At 39.8% G+C, this 12,837-nt stretch overlaps 1 protein-coding gene across 1 annotated transcript in view; it reads right to left on the bottom strand.

The window, feature by feature from the left end:
• Window positions 1-12,837, bottom strand: part of carmil2 (capping protein regulator and myosin 1 linker 2) — a 53,261-nt gene that overhangs the window by 32,434 nt on the left and 7,990 nt on the right. The window contains 24 exon segments of the mRNA XM_053318557.1: window positions 871-987; window positions 1,375-1,503; window positions 1,962-2,048; window positions 2,135-2,228; window positions 3,031-3,099; window positions 3,573-3,745; window positions 4,286-4,340; window positions 4,897-4,993; window positions 5,284-5,365; window positions 5,506-5,575; window positions 5,746-5,850; window positions 6,828-6,904; window positions 7,317-7,394; window positions 7,733-7,842; window positions 8,978-9,064; window positions 9,266-9,360; window positions 9,687-9,775; window positions 9,897-9,972; window positions 10,171-10,244; window positions 10,399-10,469; window positions 10,570-10,667; window positions 10,861-10,982; window positions 11,733-11,792; window positions 12,511-12,561. Coding sequence (XP_053174532.1) covers window positions 871-987; window positions 1,375-1,503; window positions 1,962-2,048; window positions 2,135-2,228; window positions 3,031-3,099; window positions 3,573-3,745; window positions 4,286-4,340; window positions 4,897-4,993; window positions 5,284-5,365; window positions 5,506-5,575; window positions 5,746-5,850; window positions 6,828-6,904; window positions 7,317-7,394; window positions 7,733-7,842; window positions 8,978-9,064; window positions 9,266-9,360; window positions 9,687-9,775; window positions 9,897-9,972; window positions 10,171-10,244; window positions 10,399-10,469; window positions 10,570-10,667; window positions 10,861-10,982; window positions 11,733-11,792; window positions 12,511-12,561 — 2,166 coding nt within the window.

The raw sequence follows: 12,837 nt of genomic DNA, 5'->3' as shown, positions 1-12,837 counted from the left end.
TAGCTTCATCTTCATTTTTAGTTCAGGGGTCACATACAGCCCAATTTGGGCTAATCTAAAATGGGCCAGACCAGTAAAACCATTGCATAATAAGCTATAAATAATATAGAATATATGTAATATTTACTATAATAAACCATCTATTTACAAAAGATAAATAGCCTAAGATGTCTTATAGCAACAATATTATGTGTCAGTTTCTTTCAGACTATTTTGCACAGAAGCTGCTGATTGATGTTTAATATATGAATGTTTTAAATATGACCACAATATGTATTACGTAAAATTGTATTCTGTTCAGGGTGAAAAAACAGAAAACTATAAAGCAGCAGAAAAATTGGAATTACTTTTCTGCAATTTTCATACTTTACAAAGTTATCTAGTGGGCCGGATTGGACCCCTATGTTTGACACACGACACTGATCTAAAGGAATAAACTTGGAATCTGTGACTAACAGTTTTCCAGTCTGATGTTTAAAAAATACAGAACATGAATTATTGTAGGTTCTGACCGATGCTGTCGCCTGTGTCACAAGATTTAAATAATGAATGATGTCACCTCTGCTGTCCCATCTACGTGTGAAAAATGATGTTCAGCCCCTCTGTCAAATCAGAGGCTGTAGATGAAACATGTATCAATCACTTCTCTGATGGCAGGAAATTACCAAACAGGAACAGACACACCAAAAATGGACTTGCACCTGAGGAAAACTGCATTAAGAGTGTGTTTGACCCTGCAGGAAAATAGAGCTGAACTAAATGTTGTCATGGATACCGCTTGCTCCAGTGTAGCCTATCATTCAAATAGATGATAAGTCCTTCAACAGTATGCTACCCATTCGACCTGTCTGTCTGTATTTATGTGTGTACCTGTATGCTTCTAGTGAACTCATCAGTCAATGCAGTAGCAGCATCAGTCAGGATGCAGTTCACCAGGTCTCCATCAGGGGTCCACTTCCTGCCCGCCTCATACAGAGAGGGAAGCAGCTGCATAGAGAAAGCCAACAAATATATTATACATAGCATAAAGCAACATTTATATATATCTTTTACAACTTCTGACATGCAAATCAATTCCAGCAGAGTCTGCCAGACTGCTAGGATTATTCTGGTCCAAAATGACATGACTTATAGTGTCCTTTCTGATATTTTTGTGATGTAATAGTAATTTAGTAATAAGTCTGAGTTGAAGTAAAGATTATAGTTGACACTTTCAAAGCAGGAGGTTCATTTTGATAAATAATAGTAGTCAGTGCTCTTGAATGAATATCATCTGAGCTCTTCAAGGACCTTTAATGATGTTTTCTTTGAATCTAAAATAAAGACACAACATAAACAGTTTCTGTCTTCCAAACCCAGGTGAGCAGCTTGTACCTTCAGAGACTCTTTGGCATTGTGCAGCACTTCATGAGCTGCCAGGATGTCAGGTTGGAGTTCCTGAATGCTGCAGTGGGTCAGACGTTTCAGACTGTCCTCCAGCTGCCGGCACAGACCATGGACCTGCTGAGGTGGAGGACGACACACGGACACACAGACACACAGACACTCAGACACTCAGACACTCAGACAGATGTGAGGATACAAACACATCTGTTATCACACAGAAGCTGGTGTCTTCAGTATCGAGTCATTAACTGTGCCTGTCTGCTGTTTGGTGTTGAGCAGGTGCTTCTCAGGTTCTCCTCTGTTTGTGTGGAGCTTCAGCTAATTGATTCCCACTAGGTGTTTGTGTGCAATCATCCCTGCATGGTATCCATAATGTTCCTCTATGATTCCATGCTGATAAAATGCACTATGTTCACACAGCAGGTAAATGTGTAAAAATAGTTTTTAGTGCCATATGATGTACACACTATGCCTGTTTTCAGTCTTTTTATTTTAAATAAGGAGGAAAATGTTAGTATGATAACTGACATGATAACACATACACTATTTTACACTTTTTATCATTCATTTCTTACCTTTTCAAACTGTTGAGTTCTGTACATTTGTCGCAGTTCCACTCTGTCACACTGTCTCTGGTTGTTTCTGTCTAAACACTGCTGAATCTGAACAAACACACACATGGCACACTGAATATATACTCAAATCATTTGGTTGCACACTGTACACACACTCATATACACACACTGACCTTGTGCAGAGCCTCTTTGGTTCTGTCAGGGCTGCTGCGGTAACTCTGTGTGATATCAGCCAGAGGGAGAGACACCTGCTGCAGAGTGACGTTCCTGCAAGACAGAGAGGACCAACATCAAAACTCACATCTATCATTAAAACTGTCTTCCATTATTTCCAGTCTGGAAGACAGTTTGATGTAGCAGCTACCAGATCGCTTGAAGACACTGAAGTTTCCTGGTTTCTACTCAGACTACAAAACTCTGACTCTGCTTATATTATAAGAAGACAGTTTGGTCCTGGACTATCTGACTCCCTCCCTCACTTCCTTTGTTTTCTTATTCAGTCATTGGATACTGCTCACCTCTGACCTCACACTAGTCTGCTTATTTTGGCTAGGATAAAATCAGTGTTGGAATTATGGGAGATTATGGAAAGAGAGTTTAGACTTAAGGCATCTTGAAAAATTGATAACTAACCATTAGTACTTAATGATATAACATATCTATGAAATCAAATTAAAATCACATCAGCAGTTATTTTACATGTGTGTGCGCAACTCTGGCTGACTGTTAATAATGTGTGTAACATGAATGATGTGGACATGTGCAGGATGTTTTCTATCTTCTACTCTATGTAGTTCTATGCACTTGTGTAATTACACTAGAAACAGAACCATACTTCCATGTGTTTAATTAAAATGTCTCTTTTTAATATTTTGTGTCAGAGCAATTAGGTCTCTCTCTGACAGATGTATTGGCTCCAAAACACTGACATGATAAGCTATATATGCATATATATCTTCATATCAGTTATACATTGTTGTTTGTGTTAAGGTTATGTTGTGTGTGTGTGTGTGTGTGTGTGTGTGTGTGTGTGTGTGTGTGTGTGTGTGTGTGTGTGTGTGTGTGTGACCTCTCCAAAGCATCAGCCACATCCTGGAAACCTCTGGCAGTAACACTGTTTCTGTCCCATATCAGAGTCCTTAAACAGAGAAAAAAAGCAAATGAGGAAGACAGTGGTGGTGATGGTGTGTGTGTGTGTGTGGAGGGGAGGGGGGGTATTTGATTGACAGGTGCACCATGCAGCACCACATAACAAAATAACCTCACAACACATTAAATCCTGCAGTTAATCAAATATGCTTTCATGTAGTGGAATGGTGACACCTAGTGGCAAACTGTAGACCTACAGCTGAAAGAGTAACCGCTTAAATGATGATGTATGTTTCAGAAACACATGATACTGCCTGTGCCTATTAGAGGGTGAGGTCGTATCCTGTAATTCACTTCACACTCTAAAATCAGATGGGAAATTGCATACTGTATTTCAGATTACTCCTGGGCTTGGGTGTGTGTGTGTGTGTGTGTGTGTGTGTGTGTGTGTGTGTGTGTGTGTGTGTGTGTGTGTGTGTGTGTGTGTGTGTGTGTGTGTGCGCAGGCGCGTGAGTGTATAACCTCAGTCCTGTGTTGTTCATCAGGGCCTTGGACAGCATTTTAGCCCCAGTGTCCCCGATGTTGTTTCCACTGATGTCCAGTTGAGCCAGAGCAGCGTGGCCGCCCAGAGCGCTGAGCAGGATGTGCATCCCTGTTTTCAGCTTGGAATCACACACTGACAGGGACTGCAGGGGCTGGACACACACACACACACACACACACACACACACACACACACACACACACACACACACACACACACACACACACACACACACACACACACAAATCTTAAAATTAAAATCATTACATTTAAATAAATATGACTATAAATATAAATATAAAAATGGGGATAATGTAATATGACAAAAAGATGGCTTTACTGTCTTTCCTTCTCAGCACTCACATACATGAAAACACAATTTGTCCTCTGCATTTGACTCATTCTACACACCCTGAGGAGCAGTGGGCAGCCGCAGTGCAGCTCTTTTTGCTAGTGCCAGTTGTCATACATGTCTTTTGGTGGTGGGATGAAACTGGAGCACCCAGCAGAAACCCACTCAAACATGGAGAGAACATACAAACTCTACACATAAAGAACCTGGTATGGCTGAGGTTGGAATCCATGACCATGACTGAGTCTGAGACTGAGTCACTGTGCTGCCAAAAAGCATGTATAGGCACCATTCACTGAATTAGTAGAGGTAGTAAAAAACGAGAGGAAGATCACTCACACACTCTTCATCCTGAATGAGCTGAGCTATACGATGGAGAACATCAGTCAAGGCTCTGGAAGACAGATACAGCATTGGTCGTCAAGGGAGACTCCATCCATAGTATCAATCAATTACACATTTTATTTGCTGGTTTTCATAGGCGGTATTCTGAAGCTAAGAAATTCTTTTTATAATAAAATCTCTGTATACCCGGAATACAGATTTTGGAAGGATGTTTGAAGATTAAACTTTTTAAATGATGTGAGCACCACAAATTAAATTCCATTCACTTGTATTGTGTTGGTGTGGGGTCATTAATCAGACAGATATGCAAAATATAAACCAAAACTATCTGGGAGAAAGAAAATGTTTTATTGCATAGGTTTGGGTGAACTGACCCTTTAAAATGTCATATCATTTAAAGAATTTGATATGTACAGCTCAATCAGGTTTGGGTATACTGACTATTTTTGCTTATGAGGAACATTACTGGAATTTCTCATGAGGTGATGAGCCAAGATAACACTAATTAGTAGAGTAAAATGATCATATATAACGGAGGGCTGGAAGAAGACAGGTTAAGTAGATATTTAGTGTATGTAGCATTCTTTTTATTGTGTTCATCAAACCTGGACTTCATAGCAAAGTTTCTTCCCAGTGCGAGGTGATGGAGAGAGTGGCATCGACCCAGAGACAGAATCAGAGTCACCATGTTGTTCTCAAAACCTGCAGAGACAGTGAAGTTCTATAATAATTCTATAATACAGCAGGAGGCATTAGAAATGTAGCCTTAATGACAGCTTCACACCACAGTGCTGCAGCATTGTTTTTTGTCTTCAGTTACATGTATGTGACCCAAAAAAAGCACAATTGGGGCTCAATCCTGTCCTAAAATTAATGTTGGAATTGGAGGGTTAATATGATTTAATTTATTTTTAATTCCTCTTTGGTTGTTTAAGTGTGTGTTTGATTGTTTGTGTGTGTGTGTGTGTGTGTGTGTGTGTACTTTTGCATACCGTTATCAGAGATATCCAGACTTGTAATAGCTGTAGCTTCAGAGATGTGTTCCTGTATCACCTGAGCTCCTGCTGAGCGAAGCTGCACACACACACACACACATACACACAAATACATATAAAACAATTAAAAGGCATATATATATATATATGTAACTGGTCATCATTGAAGAAAAAGACATTTTGTATGTGTGTGTGTGTGTGTGTATGTGTGTTCTGTACTTCACAGCTACTGAGGTCCAGCTCCAGCCCACAGAGACGAGTGTTAGTAGCCAGACCCTGTAGTAATAACCTAGTTGCAAAACAAGATATTACATAACTGTATCAAAGTAGCAGTATATGCTTGTTATATCAGAGCGACTGTATAAAAAAAAACACAGCTTGCTCTTTCCTCCTCAGCTTCCTCCAAAGCTTCCACTTTTGCAAAATGTATGTTTTAATAATGAGTACAGTATAACACACCTGAGAGCTTGTGGAGGTAGTTTGGTTGCAGATAGGCCGACATATTTGAGCTCACAGCTTTGACTGAAGAACTCTCGAATGCTCCTGGTCACCCCCCGAACCTTCCTGCACACACACACACGCACACACAAATATAAAGGTTGTGTTTCATCCTACTAGTAACTGTCTGATGTAATTCATTCTCAGTATGTTCCTATCTCAGCCTGTCACCTGCATTGTATTATACTGTCAGTATAAACTGTACCTGTCAGCGAGCTCTCATTCATCCATATCATCTACCTTACCTTAGTATTGCAGCCTTTGCTCTGTTCTTAGCTCTCAGCCTGAATGACTCAAATACTCTTTTCACTGCAAACATTTTAACATGTCATGTCAAACAATGCATATGCTTTTATTTTTTATGATATCTTTTGTCCTGTTTCCTCTGTACCCTCATTATACATTTCTTATTGTTGTTTCCTCCCTTCCTTCCGTCTGTCCTTCCTCCGTCCCTCCTTCTCTCTTTCTTTCCTCCCTTCGTTCCTCCACCCCATTTCTTCCTTCCTTCTGTCCTCCCTCCTTTTTTCCTTCCCTCCTTTTCTTCCTTCTTTCTCCCTCCCTTCCTTTCTTCCTCCCTCCTTTCCTTCTGTCTTCCTCCCTTCCTTCCTTCCTTCCCTCCTCCTTCCTTCCTTCCTTCCTTCCTTCCTTTCCGTCCTTCCTTCCTCCCTCCCTCCTTCTCTCTTTCTTTCCTCCCCCTACCTCCCTCCCTTCCTTCTTTCCTCTGTCCTTCTTTCCTTCCATCTTGCCTTCCTCTTTTCCTTTCTCCCTTTCTCCCTCCCTCCTTCACTTTTTCTTTCCTTCTTTCCTGCCCCCTACCTTCCTTCCTTCCTTCTTTCTTTCGTCCTTCCTTCCTCTCCTACCTCCATTCCTTCTTTCCTTTCCTTTCCATTTCCTTCCTTCCTTCCTTCCTTCCTTCCTTCCTTCCTTCCTTCCTTCCTTCCTTCCTTCCTTCCTTCCTTCCTTCCTTCCTTCCTCCCCTCCTTCCTTCCTTAAGGTTAAAGTAATGATTGCTGACATTAATGGATTGTACAACAGAAGCTCACCTGTGGCTGAAAGGATTCCTGGCCAGGTTCAGGTGCATTAGTTTGTAACAACATCCAGCAGACAGAGACACAAACAACTGCAAGAGAGCACAATGACTGTGTGTTACATACATAGTGACATGCAGAAAACTTCTACAGTCATGTCAGCAGCTCTGTGAGGCAGGACTCAAGTAGACACAACATGTAGATCACATCTGTTTGGAGTGATTTTATTATTTTTTTCAGCTAGTTTCCAGCTGCTAACAATCTGTATGCTAAGGTAGACTCAACATGTCCTGGAGATATTACTGTACTGGATGTTCAGAGACGAAAATCATGTTTATCTTCTTATCTAGCAACAAGATAACTTACTTTCAAGACTGTTAGAGCTGTTCCCAACCAGTGAAAGACGGGAGGAATGGATGCATTTATATGTACAGTGAATCATGGACTGTACTTATATCAATCAAAGTAAAAAAAAACCCAAATACAAATCAAACTGTCACTGACCGTGTCTAGAGGGCAGTTGGTATCACTGAGGTCCAGATGAGACAGAGAGTTAGTACTGGACAAGAACTTAAAGAGAAACTGCAAGACACAAACAGAAAAAAAACTCTTTATAAGTTTGTTTGTTGAATATGTTCACAGTTTGCACACGTAAAAATAAACACATATAGGAACATTAAATATAAGTTAAATCAATAATAGGAAAAATATAGAAGATAAGGTGGAGGTTGAGGTGGTGGAAGGAGGTGCAGCAATATATCAGAGGAGTAACAGAGATAAGTGTCAAGTTATAATGTGTGTGTTTCACATCAGCATGAATATGAGCAGTCAGCTGGTAGCCAAGCAGCTGATGAATGAGCCAGTGATTGTGAAGCATTATGAATACAAGCACACACACACACACACACACACACACACACCGTGGCGTCTTCAGTAACCAGGCTGCCGGGGTTATCAGACAGATCCAGGTGGGTCAGAGATACTGAGAACAGCTGATTGGTGGATAACACCTGACTCAGACAGCCGAGACCTGGAAGCATATAACAACACAATTATAGCACAGTATGAAAGATTCTCATTTTTAAATCCAGGTTAAAAACACTTCTCTTCTCCTGTGCTTACGATTGAGATTTTTTAAAGCACTTTACATTTTAATCTTTCATTTACACTCTATGTCCTTTTAATGATTTTAAAGCAAATCATTATTTTATACTACAACCTTCTATTTAATGCTCTATTCTTTCTATTTGTCTGCACTTTGTTTCTATTTTTTTATATTTTTATTACTATTAGTGGGGTGGGGGGTGGAGTGGGGGGGTTAATTGTATGTTTTAATGTTTGGGTTTTATTTTTATTTCTCAAATCGCATGTTTTTATATTTTTTTATTTCCAATTCTTACTGTTAAATGTTTGTTTTTATGTAAAGCACATTGAGTCGCCCCTGTGTATGAAATGCACTATATAAATAAAGCTGCCTTGCCATTATAAGTATTTAGGAGTTTGGGTGGAGTTTCTACTCCTTTTGTACGGGGTTTTATTAAACGTGCAATATTTTCTGCCACTAGGGGTCTCCCATTCAAAACAATAACAAATGATGGAGTTTGATGATGATGTGTAGAAGGCATTGCAGGAGTTGTCTTCATTGATCTTCAGTGTTCATCATTCAGGAGGTTTTTTACTGGAGCTGAATTACCTGCAGAGTTCTCCTCCTGTCCTCAATAAACAGACCTACTGATTCAAACTGGTAAAAACACTGAATAAAACAGTTTCACCTTAAACAAAAATCAGTGTTTTGCTCAGCTTGTTTCTCAGATAACTTCTGATCCAGATGTCTGATGACTAAAATCCTTCATCCAGTTAAAAGATATAGTTAAAATGACCATGATCTAAAAAGCATATGGTAAAAATGTGTTTTAAAACTGTATAAAAGGTTAATCTATGAAAGCTTCCTGTGGACAAAAACAGCGCTGACGCATGAACAAAGAGGATATGACATCTGACAGGACATTAGATGAAACAGATCGCTATACTGATTAAAATGACTGATCTCTCTGGTTACTGGAAACATTTGGAAAAACACAAGTACACAGCTCAACGAAATATACAACACAGGTCTAGTAGTTTTTACAGATTTGAATGCAGGAAAGTTACATGTGTGACTCTACCTCTTGCTGTCATGGACACCCGGGACAGAGAGAGGTATTTAAGTCCCTCAACTAGATTCTCCAACTCCAGACTAAGTGCTATAACACCTAGAAATGAAACGACACACACACACGCACATACATTTATGTCTGGGTGAACAGATCTTAAATCACATGTTAAAATCTGAGGAGGAGGGCAGCTTTCATTAGACAACATACTGTAAACAATGAAATGATCACCATAACTTCATACCATATGTTCTATTCTAATTCTCTGCTTCTGCCACTCTTGTAATATCAAATGCCCACCTTTGTCTTCAATGGCATTGCCTGAGAGGTTGATGGATTGCAGTGTAGAGGAGGTGTGATCCCGCAGTGCAGCGGCCATTTTGATTGCAAAGTCTCTGCAGTGGAAAGAAGAAAGCTACTTCTCAGTCTCAAGTAGTTTCATTCACATGGAAATGTAACAATAAGTATATGGTGTAGTATCATGCTGGTTTGCATGCTGTATATTTGGGCAATCAGGACCTCTAACCTGCAGCCAAGCTCAGTCTGTGCATTAAAGGACATCTGCAAAGCTACTATCTGAATAGCTCATGTCTAAATTGAAATCTCTATCACACATTTAAACACAGAGCACGTCTTGTTGAGGGAAGTTTGTTTACTTCCATCACTTTACTTCATCTTGTTACACACCAGCATATCTGCACACAGTCACACACAGACTCACAGTTTGAGTCCGCTGGCCTCCAGTGAGAGTTCCTCCAGACTGGGAGATCTGGACAGCAGGAAGGTGAGCTGTTGCTGGATGTCTACTGACTGCAGGGACAAACACAGAGACAGACAAAGTCCATACATTCACGGTAAGTTGAATTCAGGGACAAATGAGGACAAATGATCTCAGAATACATACTGTATGAATGAACTAATGAGAGAGTACCAGTTTGAGTTCTTTGCTGTAGATCTTGGTAAACCACTGGTTGAAAGACAGAGCTGCTACTGCTATTGCCAAGTCCCTGAGAGGAGAGGAGAGGAGAGGAGAGGAGAGGAGAGGAGAGGAGAGGAGAGGAGAGGAGAGGAGAGGAGAGGAGAGGAGGAAATGAAATGAGAGGAAAGAGAAGGAGAGGAGAGAAGAGGAGAAGAGAAGAATTTAAACAATATGTCACACAGATGAGGAGAAGGACTGGATGTAACAGGACTGCACTGAATCTCACCTGCTATCTAAGTGACTGAAGTCCTGCAGGTTGAACTGTCTCCACTTGTGCATGTTGTAGATGTTGTCAACATCCTGTTAAAACATTTGGTCATCATTTATTTGGATACACTGATGACACTGGTGATGTCATTTCCGTTATTGCAAAGTGCCTATAAAGTGTCACTATAGTAGTTTGGTACTGCCAGCATAATAAAGTGTGTGATGCTGTATTAAAACAGTGACCCACCCACTGAATCTCCTCTCTGAACGGCATCTCATTGAAGTCACACAGAGCAGCATAGGTATCAGAGAATCCTCCTGCAACACACATCCAAACACACACTTTATAAACGCCTGGAAACACCAAGGCTTCTTAGTCAACTGTCAAAGTTCGCCCTATAAAATTAAAGCTCCATACCACAGGATCCAGGTTGACCATTCAGCTCCTCTTCTATTCTACTGGTGAGTGTGTGGAGTCTCTGCTCAAGTTCAGGAGGAATCGTCTTTAACAGCTTCCTGAAGGTATACACACAAAGCTCAGAGGTCAAGATTTTGTGTAACAAATGGTATCAATGGTGCTACAGGGTCATGAGGTCGAATTTGAACCTATTTTTCAGCAACTGCAAAAGAGGGACAGTGTGTAAAAAGCAGCTTTTCAGACTGTTGGAGGTTCAGTGTAGCATGCAGCAGGTTGTGGAGGGAAACCCACCCTGGAGATGAATCAGGGAAGATCCTCTTCAGTGAGCCAGTCATGTGACTGACCATGGCCTCAAGATCCTCAATGTGCAAGACACTGAAACTAAGAGTCTTTCTGTCTGTCTCCAACACAATCTGCAACACACACACACACACACACACACACACACACACACACACACACACACACACACACACACACACACACACACACACTGAAATCAGATCTTATGGACTCAAGGGTAGCAAGTGTAATAATAAAATGTCTACTGGTGGTAATGAAATTGACATGACAATAGTCAAGAATGTCAGTAATGATATGGCAAAACAGGCCTCTTAACTGTCCCATTTCTGTCAGATATTAAAAAAGCTATGTATTGAAAGGAACAAACAGATCAGCATCTTTGGCATTAACAAATTAATAAAAGAAATGACAAAAATATACTGTAACTACACACTGTAATATACTGTAAAAACTGGTGTTTAAGACACCTGTAACCTGATTCTGGATATGGTCATAGGTATGTAAAAGGCCATCCACAGAATGATAAATACCCCACACACAGTTTCAGGTATAATATGTATATTTTGATTGTGTTTCTAATGAAAGTAAATTTAAAAAGATTTGGAGTATGTGTTTACAAATGAATATCTACTGGTGCAATTCAAATAAACCAGTCTTGAATACAGTAGAAAAGCATTTTTCCTGAATACATTTCTCACTCAAACACAAACAACCAACAGAACTGTGTGGATCTGTAGCACAGGCATGAGTTGAGTTTGTGTCTGCTTCTGTGTGTAAAACAAACCTCTGTGTATTGAGCCATGCATGTAACAAATCTTAAAACAGCTTTGAATCAGATTTTGATAAAAATGATAGTGTACCTGTGTGAGACTGTGAATGTCGATGGAGCAAATCTCCAGGAAGCTGAACGTGCTCTCTACCTGTACACACGCAAACAAACACGCATGTGAACACAGAGTGAAACAAGAAGTAAGGCAGGCAATCACATTCTGCTGAAGTCCAAACATTACTAATATATAGCATTTTTATTTTTGTTACTGTAAGAGTCAAACATTCCCAACAATTACTTTCCATGAAGTCCTTCCTACAGAGAACACATTTTTGAATGACTGTATTGTGTTAAAGGGTCAGTTTACCCAAATTACTAAAGAAAAAGAAACTATGTATTGACATCTGGTAGTGTGCACATAGATGTAGATAGTTTTAGTTTTATTCCTCCATGTATGAAAATATCTGCCTCCACCCCACAATACAATGAAGGTGAATTGTGAAAAATGTGCCTTTAAAAAGTTAACTGCAACTTTTCACAGGGTATTCTAAAGTGAAAACAGTATAAACATTATGCTCTATGGAGTATCCAGAATGATCAAGACATAGTTTTTCTTAAAAGAAAGATCTGCTGACACAGTTTAGCATTTCCTGTAAGTGACAGTTATTTGTCTGTGTCACTGTAACATAATCCTGCAAACTCCAAATATGAATATTTTAACTCAATAAATCTGTTTAAAATGCTGTCATGTGTCAGAATGAGCAGTCCAACAAACACAGGTGAGGAGAGCAGGTAGAAGAAGAAAAAAACAGAGATTTCAAACCTTCAATAGAGGTTTAGCTCAAATAAATATGAGAGTAGTGATTTACCCTGACAGGCTGCTTGTTAACAACCAGATAACCCCTCCATAGACTCAGCACCTACAGAGAGACACAGACAGGACATTAGATGTGATACTGACAGATCTATAGGTCCTACAATAGCAAACTCCTGATCATTACAGCACTGAAGAGTAAAAACAGCAAATTGTTGATGAAATTGTCTGACCCTGAGAAAAAAAATGCAATATTGTCAATCTACTATATAAAAACAGTCAGTGAATATTGGCGCAAAAACTGCAATTTGAACTAAAATGCTGCTCTATAGTGCTAATGTCCAGCATCTGCTATCCACCAAAAACACCAAAATGATCATTT

Source organism: Scomber japonicus, chromosome 5 (assembly GCF_027409825.1).
Source record: "Scomber japonicus isolate fScoJap1 chromosome 5, fScoJap1.pri, whole genome shotgun sequence".
Taxonomy (NCBI): domain Eukaryota; kingdom Metazoa; phylum Chordata; class Actinopteri; order Scombriformes; family Scombridae; genus Scomber; species Scomber japonicus.
This window is presented reverse-complemented; position numbering and strand designations above follow the sequence as displayed.